Source organism: Salvia miltiorrhiza, chromosome 3 (genome assembly GCF_028751815.1).
Source record: "Salvia miltiorrhiza cultivar Shanhuang (shh) chromosome 3, IMPLAD_Smil_shh, whole genome shotgun sequence".
Taxonomy (NCBI): Eukaryota; Viridiplantae; Streptophyta; class Magnoliopsida; order Lamiales; family Lamiaceae; genus Salvia; species Salvia miltiorrhiza.
The window spans coordinates 15,061,049-15,070,298 of NC_080389.1; the positions used below are offsets into that span (position 1 = coordinate 15,061,049).

At 35.9% G+C, this 9,250-nt stretch overlaps 2 protein-coding genes across 2 annotated transcripts; one reads left to right on the forward strand and one right to left on the reverse strand.

Annotated features, from left to right (window-relative positions):
* The first annotated feature begins 330 nt into the window (after nucleotides 1-330).
* On the forward strand, nucleotides 331-4,022 carry LOC131017791 (uncharacterized). Its single transcript, XM_057946517.1, has 3 exons — nucleotides 331-702; nucleotides 781-933; nucleotides 3,340-4,022. The coding sequence occupies exons 1-3, from the start codon at nucleotides 565-567 to the stop codon at nucleotides 3,832-3,834; spliced, it is 786 nt and encodes a 261-aa protein (XP_057802500.1). The 5' UTR covers nucleotides 331-564; the 3' UTR covers nucleotides 3,835-4,022.
* A 575-nt stretch (nucleotides 4,023-4,597) lies between these two features.
* On the reverse strand, nucleotides 4,598-8,833 carry LOC131017792 (UDP-glucose 4-epimerase GEPI48-like). Its single transcript, XM_057946518.1, has 10 exons — nucleotides 8,526-8,833; nucleotides 8,139-8,445; nucleotides 7,517-7,566; nucleotides 6,872-7,007; nucleotides 6,686-6,787; nucleotides 6,242-6,469; nucleotides 5,727-5,805; nucleotides 5,202-5,284; nucleotides 4,921-5,012; nucleotides 4,598-4,836 (listed from the first exon to the last, which is right to left on the reverse strand). The coding sequence occupies exons 2-10, from the start codon at nucleotides 8,319-8,321 to the stop codon at nucleotides 4,752-4,754; spliced, it is 1,038 nt and encodes a 345-aa protein (XP_057802501.1). The 5' UTR covers nucleotides 8,322-8,445; nucleotides 8,526-8,833; the 3' UTR covers nucleotides 4,598-4,751.
* Between the last annotated feature and the right edge of the window lie 417 nt (nucleotides 8,834-9,250).

The window sequence follows — 9,250 nt, forward strand, 5'->3', positions numbered from 1 at the left end:
TGCAAAAACCTAACCCCCACCCTCGGATCTAGGCACTAACGCCGCTCCACACGGCGTAGCCTCCCTCCTCGATGACGGCGAAGGCTCCCCTCCCCTGCCTCTTTCTGTTTTCGGCTAGCTTGGTGAAGAAGATGGTGTGGGTCCCGCCACCAACAAAATAAAAAAATTAAAAAAATTAAAATAGTTAACGGCGTTAACCGTCCGTTAAGTCAAAGGGGTTAATTGGCGGAAATTATGTACTTCATGAGCTTAGTTGACACACTCCTACTCATAGGGTGACAGAAATGATAAAGGTTTCTCTATGTTAGGGGCGGATTTAATACTTTAACCTTTTTTTTTTTGAGAGAGAGATTTGGGATATCTTTTGGTAAGCAGTGAATCGTGATGCAGAGCAAAGTCTGTGACCGACTTACCATAAACAGTAAGCAGATGTGAAGGAAAAGTGGAGAAACGCTCCGCTCCATCAAATGAAAGGGCTCTGCGCGGAACTCAAACCTTGTCTCTCTCTCTCAACATTCTTACTCCCTTAGAGAGAGAGATAGAGAATTTAAGTAGGCTTGCGAAATGGAAGGTGTAGAGAAACGCTACGAGTGGCGCGTCATCTGCTCCAACGCCAAGTGCAGCGCCGGAATTTGCCAACTGAAACGCTCCACCACTCCGCAAAGCCGCGGCTGCTACTTCTTCACTTGCCCCGCCCGCACAGTTACTCCTCTCCTTTTCCAATTTCTTCTTCTAAAGTGTTGATTACTAACCCTTGCTTCTCTTTTCGTATGACTTTAGCACAAATCTTTCAAGTGGGCAAACAAGGTTGAACCCCATGAATGGATGCCAGTGCCTTATTGCGGGGGTTGTAACGCCGGAGTTTGCCGGGTCAAGAGGGAAACCTCCGGACCCAATGCGGGTCGGCTCATGTTCTTGTGCACCATAAAGGAGGTACCTTTTTCCCCCCATTTACTATTCATCAATAATGTATAATTGAAATTGAATGATGATTTTCCCTCCTTGTTTGATAAATCTTGAATTTTCATCATATGTCGAAAAATGATTCTACTGTATCATTGATTGCTTACTGAAGATTTTATTTTAAAAAGTTGGGATTTTTCCCCCCCTTAAATTACAGGCTAAATATGCTTCATTTGTTGTGTCTAACCAATTTGCTTAATACTTGAGTAGTCTTTGATGTATAATAGAGAGTAGTGTTGAGCAGATTCAAACTAGTAACATTTACAAGTGATATCATCACCTTTAGTTTCTCTGATAGTTATTTTACGTCTCCTTCGACACATAAACAAATGTTTTGTTGCTAAGGATGTATTCTCTTTGGTTATAAATTTATCAATGAGTAAATGAGAGATAAAAAAAATAAAAATCACCCTTTAAATTTCTCCTTTCTATTCCCTCATTTCCTAAAAAATAAAAATCATTTCTTACTCATTCCTCATTTTCACTACAAAGGAGGGACAATATTATCTGTCCATTTTTGGTGTGATAATATTATCACTAATTGAAGTGAAAATGAGGAATGCGTAAGTGTCAAATTTTATTTTGTAAGAAATGAGGGAGATGAAAATGAGGAATTTAAAAAAAAATTCTCCCTCATATTCTTATGATAAATTTACAATAAAAAAAAAAAGCATCTTATTATCTTAAATCGTTGTGTTTATATTTAAAGGGTTAATCATATTTCGTCTTTCCAATTTTTAACATTTTTCCGAAAACGTCTCCATCTAACGTTTTTTATTAAAACATCTATAGATTAGTTTGATTTATATGTCGCTTTACTGGTCATAGAATGATAAGTTACCTCGTCGAAGTTTTAGGTGAAATTTTTATTTCCTCCCCACCTACTAAACAATGTTTAAAGAAAAAAAAACACCTAATCACATGGCTGAGTTCTCCTCTTTCTCTTTTGAGTTTTGCTTTCTCTCTATCAAGTTATTCTCAAAGGGGCGTTTACTTTGGAGGATTAGACTTGATGGATAAAAATAGTAAGACTAATTTCTTGTTTATTTTGATGGTTTACAATTTTGGAATATTCCAAGGCCCTTGATTATTTTCATCATTTAAGCTAGTTTTTCTTGATTCTTATCATATTGAAAGGGTGTGATTGTAGAAATCCTACTTTTAAGAATAAAAATACTCAATCATGCATCTTATCAATCATACAAAGTAAACACCCCAAAAATGTAGGGCATGACTGATATGTAAGAATTAAATGAGAATAAAGCGGTGATTCTTGCATTCGTTTTTCAATCTTATTATGGCCGATACGGCTTTTGTAATGAGAATCATTATTCCCAATGGAACACCTATTCCCACGAACATTGTAGTAGCCAAGTAGTCATTCCTCCCCTCTCCCGTGATATTGTGTATTTCCACGAATATGTGATTAGTTAAAATAAAATTTTATTTATTTTTTAATAAAACTATGCTTGTTTAGTTTCTATTTTGACAAATTTAAACTCCTAATAAAATAAATAACAATATAATACTCTCTTCGTCCCGAAAGAGAGTATCACTTGGGGGATGACTCGAGTTTTAAAAAATGTTTGATAGATAATATGTTGAGTAGAGAAAGAGACCCACTACTTTTTAGAAAAAATGATAATGTGGTGGGGTCATATCCCAAAATAGAAGTGATATTTTCTTATAGGATGAACGAAAATAGAAAATGTGATACTCTACTATGAGAGGAGTATTAATAAAATAATAATAATAATAATAGCAAAAAAAATTATAATAAATAATAATAGTCATTATTATTATTATGATTGTGTTCATTCCATTTCATTCCTTGTAGATACCCGTCATAGAATCATATACTCCCTCCGTCCCATGAAGCATGACACACTTCTTTTCGGCACGGGAATTAAGAAATTGGTATTTTGTGTGTTAAATGTGGTAGGTGAAAAAGTGAAAATGTGAATAAAGGGTAAATTTTTTGCCATTTTTAGAAACGTGTCATGCTTCGTGGGACAGACCGAAAAGGAAACTGTGTCATGCTTCGTGGGACGGAGGGAGTATTTCATTTCATTCCATTTTTATCAAATTTCATTTCTACATACCAGCCATTACCTTAGAGTGTGGTCAGGTAGATTTTTTTTTTTTTAAATCTTTTTTTAATCTTTTTGGTGAAACGAAGTTGTTCAGTGGGTGATGGAAAAAAAGTCCACCTTAGAATCCAATGAGATGACTCATCATCCTATTGCCGGATTCTGTAAATCGGGACATAAATGAAGCTTTTCCAAATTTTTGGAGTTTTTGAGATATTTTATGAAAACGTTGAAAGTTGGGGACAAAACATAAAACATGGTTGACCCGTATATAACTCATATGCAGGGACAAGGTTCCTGTGGCTATAGAGTTTGGCAAGACGAGCTAGAAAAGATGGAAGCTCGTAATCGGGAAGAGGAGGAAAAGATGAATCCGTTACAATCAGCAATGGTGAATTGCAATAAGGCCAGCAGTGAAGCTACTAATACAGATCACACGTCGTCACCTTTGATTGAGAGTCTCAATCGTGTGCGTGCTGAGGCGACCAACAATGGGAAGCCTCTAAAAGTTTTGCAGGAAGAGATCTCTTCTACCATGGACCGACTTTTCCAGATTGGAAGCCAGGTTTCTTGTTGCGACGTTGAGATGAAAGAGTTGGAGCTTCAGCTCGAGAGTGTGTCTAAAAACAAGGAGGCGTTGGAGGCCGAATATTTGGTTGTATCTAAAGAACTCGAAGAGTCTCGGAGACTCCTCGAGCTCAAAGAGGTCGAGCAAAATGCTGCATTCGACAGGGCAAGTATGTCTAGTTTGCTTTCTTGTAGCATATCCAACATTTCGTAATCTTTAGGGCATCTAGGATAACATTAATGTATATTCTCATCTCTTGTAATATGATCTCTTGTTAAAACTTCATTAGGTTTGCTCATCTTCTGCATTTTGCATTAATTGTTGTTTGGTGTCTGAGAATGTAATTTTATTGAAGCTAAACAATTAGCTGTAGCAATGATTTATTGCCTTATGATTCCTCATTTCTTGTATTGCATATTTGCATATAGGGTTCTTAAGAAATTGTAAACTTTGACCTCATGGTGAATTTTTAGTTCGGATTTACAATTATTATAAAAAATATAACATGTATTTATTTTCCTTGTTCAATTTATAATCCTGAGTCAAAAAAAATTGGATTAGAAGAATAGATTTAGATCTCCAAATGGCTAGAACTTAATCAGATGTGTAGATGTACAGAACTCAGTCAATATTTTTAACTTTGTTATAAACTGAACAATAGAGATGACTACAAGTTATATTTGTAATAATTGCAAATTTGGACTAAAATATCATTATGAAATCAAAAATTGAGACTATTGACTACTATTAACTCTATTTTTTGGAGATGATACTATTAACCTAATTTACAAATCTCATTTGGAAGTTGGAAATGTGTTGTATCTCATTTTATTGTAACTCAAAATTCGAAACAATATACACAAGAATTTACTATTTTTTATGCTGCTAAAGAAAATATCACAAGAGTAGCATATAATTGCAGGGTTAGCAATATGCAAAGACAAGAACGTCAAGATTAAAATGCAGATTACACCGATGAGAAAAAAGCGAAAATGTCCAGCATTTTATTAAGTTTAGATTGTATTTGAGTTTGAAAACATACACCATTCCCACTCTCATAAATTGATAATAACACTCACTGTGCCGGAGATTAATGGTACAACAAAAGCCACCTATTACAATACACAACTTCACTGGGCAGGTTCATAGCCATATGGGTTCTTGCTAGCCCAATTCCACTGGTCCCTGCACATCTCGTCGATCTTGTATTTCGCCCTACATTTCGAAGAAAGAACTCAGTTAATAAATTACAACTCTAATTTCTTCTTTGTGCAAACAAATAGTGAGCTGTAGACTTACTTCCACTTCAACTCCCTCTCAGCTTTGTCTGTCTCGGCATACACAACCTCAGCATCACCAGGTCGTCGTTCAGCCTTCTCGCAATCAAGTTTCTACAACATCGCAACAATCATATAATTCCATTTTCAAGTGAGTTTCAACGATAATGAAAAGGAATAGGCAACCTTCCGATCCAACTACGATATGATGTATATTTGCAGCAGCAGCACCATTGACTTATATTTTCCACATATGGCATCTAATTATAGAATTAAAGTTGAATATGTGTTCCAAGAGCTTACCTTCCCAGATGCTTTCTCAAACGATGCTACCATTTCCAATACGGATGTACCCTTCCCTGTCCCAAGATTGTACACCTCACACCCTGCAGTTCACATGCATCATCAAAAATAAGCCACAAAACATAAAATCTAGTAATTCAAGGCCAAAGCTTAAATCTAGTGTAAAAGTCTTGAGTTGATAAGTTGGATATATAGCACTATCAATATCAAAGCTAGAGGTGATAGGTTGTAGCTCCTCCAGTGTTCAAGAAACTTGTTCTGTTTGTCTTAAGAAGAATACAAGAGTCTAACGTTTGCTACTGTGTAAAATCATTTTTACCATAAGGAACTTCTCGATAAGCTTGCGAAGCCTTTCTACCACAGCTGACAAACTATTAGAGTCCCTATAGCTTGGTATCATAAGTGTCAGAATCATCAACAGAGTTCTAAGGTAAATTTTAACAGCAGGGGTTTCTAGATCATCCAACAAAGTCTCATGCAAAATGCCTAAAAAAATAATGGTTTTACACTACTCAGAGCACATACCTACAGAAGGATCAGAGAGCTTGTTCAAAGCTGCAATATGGCCATCTGCTAGATCCACGACATGGATATAATCGCGCACCTGAATATTACATATAAAGCTACAATTAATAAACATCTACCAGTTAATTTATATAAATCTACAATGGTTATGCGAATAAACAAGCTTATGCTCCAAATTCCAATGCATCTGAATATAATGTATATCAACCCACACTGTAATAATCCAATTGGAGCATATTTATCACCCTAAAGTTGGGTGGATTATTTAATCATCCTCCAACCCTATCAATCTTATCTATCTCATCCACTAAACGAAACGCCCCCTATGTTGCTTGTGGAAATGGAAGTATATTCAAACATGTCAACATCAGTAACTATGAACAAGAAGTTGTAGCATGTCGTGTATGATAATGAGTCGATAAACAAGAAATATTTGGTTTAGGGGATTTTCAAAATGGTTCACTAAATTTTTATCTGTGTACAAAAACAATATGAGATAAGACGAAGGTACTTACTCCTGTTCCATCCTTTGTCGCGTAGTCAGTTCCATAAATTGTAAGCTTCTTTCGCCTTCCAACAGCTACTTGTTGCACAAAGGGCATAAGGTTGTTTGGGGTTCCTCTAGGATCTTCGCCAATATAGCCACTAGGATGTGCACCAACCGGGTTAAAGTACCTTAGTAAAATGATCTTCCACGTGGGGTCTGACTGGTAAAGATCACGGCATATCTCTTCGATGAAAAGCTGAAAAAATGTAAATTTCAGGTGACATAGCTAATTGCACAAGATAGCGTGTCACAAATACTCAGTAATTGTAGCATATAAATACAGCACATATGTACACGATCAAGGCAAGTGTCAACTTATTTTTTCATCTTCCCAACGGAAACAGCAAGCATCATCAATATCTTAGATGAGCTTCATTTCTCAAACATTTCCACGAAATTGAATTTAAATTACCTTTGTCCTTCCATAAGGATTCAGAGCACTAATGGGAAACTCCTCTGTGCATGGGACAGTTTTTGGTGAACCGTACACAGTAGCAGAGGACGAAAAGACTAGCTGAAACGTGGGAATGAGTAATATCAGCACAAAGAGAATGAAATAAGCATGAGAATGGAGTGGTAGCAAAATTGGGGTAGTTACCCTTTTACATCCATGGGCAGCCATGACCTCCAGCAGAACAATTGTACCAATAAGGTTGTTGTCATAATACAGCAAGGGTTTTTGCACACTTTCTCCAACTGCTTTTAATCCAGCAAAGTGAATAACAGCATCAAACCTTCATTGAGTACAATATCAGGTGTGAATTAGGTGTGAAGCTGTTACATAGAAAACTCATGGATGCAGACATATACACATAGAGTAACTCCACTATATGCTTAATCAAGTATCATATAAAATCCACCGTTTGTATACTCAAAAAGCAGATAATTAGTGTGTGTGTGTGTTGGCCAAGCGGTAAGGGGTTAATGCCTAAGGCCAAAGGTCTTGGGTTCGAGTCCCCTGTGGCGCGGCCTTTAAATTTCTTTATTTAATACTGTTAAATTATCAAAAAAAAAAGAAAAAAAGCAGATAATTAAAATCTATGCCAATATAAATAGTATATTACCAAGTATCATGTGGATCCTCATATATACAAAGAGATTATACAAGAATGAAGTATCTTGGAAAAGTTGACGAAGTTTGAAAGTATCATTAAAAATCAATAAGATCATTGTAGTTTGTGGACAATAATCTCAAAGAAGAGGGTCAAGAACAACTAAACCCACATAACTTAAAAAGACTTACTTTTGAGAAGCAAAAAGCTTCTCAAGCGCAGGCTTGTCCCGAAGATCTATCTGCAACCAACCAAAAATGAAGATGAAAGTAAACAAACTATTCTCAGCTGCATTATAAACTAACAACCATATCAAGCAAAATATTTCTAACAGATCATCTATTATATCATCAGCCCTATCTAGTATCTAGTCCACCAAAGTCATTATCAGTCCAAAAAATGCTAAAGAAAAAGCTTCGTGCCTAACATGATACCACTGAACTCCCTAATTCAGATTGATCGCCCCAGTGAAAACCAACTAATATGGTGACGAAATCAAAATTTTACTTCAGGCAGAGATTTGCAGATCAACCATTAAATTCATCAACAAACATTAATATTAACCAATTATTCACTCTAAACCCTATCTGAATCACAGATCACAGAAAATATCAACCTCAACACAGATCAAGCACAAAACAAAAGCCCTACTAGAATCCTAGTCCACCACATTTCACCGCCGCATCACCACCAACTAAAGCACAAGATCAAACCCCCCGCAATCACACCACAACTCAAAACCCCAAAAAATCACAAAAACCCCCAAATTAAAGATGAAGACAAGAAGCAAGCTTCCCAACTAAAAAAAAGAACCTTATGAAAAGTGAGATTGGAGCCCTGCTCCCCGGCGAGTTCCTCAACCCTCTTGAGCGCAATTTCCGACGAATTGTCCAAGTTATCCACCACAACCACCTTGTAGCCGCCGAGCAGCAGCTGCAGCACTGTGTGGCTGCCAATGTAGCCGGCGCCGCCGGTGACTAAAATACTGGAAGACATGTTCCCGAGGAACCTCGCGGCAAACCTAGCCCCCAAAAATATGAATTTCTCGAGGAGAATTAGGAGCAAGTTGAGAAGAGAGCGAGCTGAGATCACAGTGTGCGCAAACAGTATATATATACCACTGAGAACGAATAAGGGCAGCACAATTAGGCTCATAATAATTAGATTTTTAATACCATAAAATATCAATCAAAACTGTACCTTTCTCTGATTTGGATGATCTGTGAAAATTATATTTATGGAGAAAAACTGAGATGGGTCACGTGAAATGTAGAGATTCTTGTCTTGTTGTCGACAAAGTTCTTGGATCTCTCCTTCAATTCACCTCTGCAATTTTATAGTATCCCTCAAAATTAATTTTGAAAATTTGAGGGATTTCTTTTTGGTGAGAAAAATGTTTGAGTTTGATTGAGACGTTTTGTAAAGTTGGGGAAAGTGGTGAAGAGAATACACCGCTTTCATGGCCGGTTTATCTCATTTCATATCCTCTAAGATTCTATTCATTTTTTCACCTATTTAATTTGCATCAAAAATTATTTTTCATTTTAAATATAATGTGAATATAGATAGAAAATATAAAAATTTTCCCAAGTAAAAAAGAAGAATATTTATATAAATTTGAGTAAAGTCTTTTGAAAAGCAAGTCCATTTTCAGTCATAAGAATCAAATAAAAATTATTATTATTATTTTCAACCTCCATGTATCCCAACAACAACAAAAAAACTTTACTCCCTCCATCTCATTTCATGTCTCATTAATTTTGAGCACGGAGATTAAAAAATATATAGTTAATAGATAAAGTGAGCTGGTGAAAATTATTTAAATATTAAGTATATAGAGATAATATATTGAGACATTTGTAATGAGATGTCTCATTATGAAAAGTGAAAATATATAATGGGACGAATGAAGTATTATGTAATTA

Coding starts and splice junctions, on each gene's coding strand:
- LOC131017791 (XM_057946517.1), top strand. CDS start 565: ATGGAAGGTGTAGAGAAACGCTACGAGTGGCGCGTCATCTGCTCCAAC. Junction 703..780: donor TCACTTGCCCCGCCCGCACA/GTTACTCCTCTC, acceptor GTATGACTTTAG/CACAAATCTTTCAAGTGGGC. Junction 934..3,339: donor TCTTGTGCACCATAAAGGAG/GTACCTTTTTCC, acceptor ACTCATATGCAG/GGACAAGGTTCCTGTGGCTA.
- LOC131017792 (XM_057946518.1), bottom strand. CDS start 8,321: ATGTCTTCCAGTATTTTAGTCACCGGCGGCGCCGGCTACATTGGCAGC. Junction 7,008..7,516: donor AAGCTTTTTGCTTCTCAAAA/GTAAGTCTTTTT, acceptor TACTCAATGAAG/GTTTGATGCTGTTATTCACT. Junction 5,806..6,241: donor CGACAAAGGATGGAACAGGA/GTAAGTACCTTC, acceptor TGTAATATTCAG/GTGCGCGATTATATCCATGT.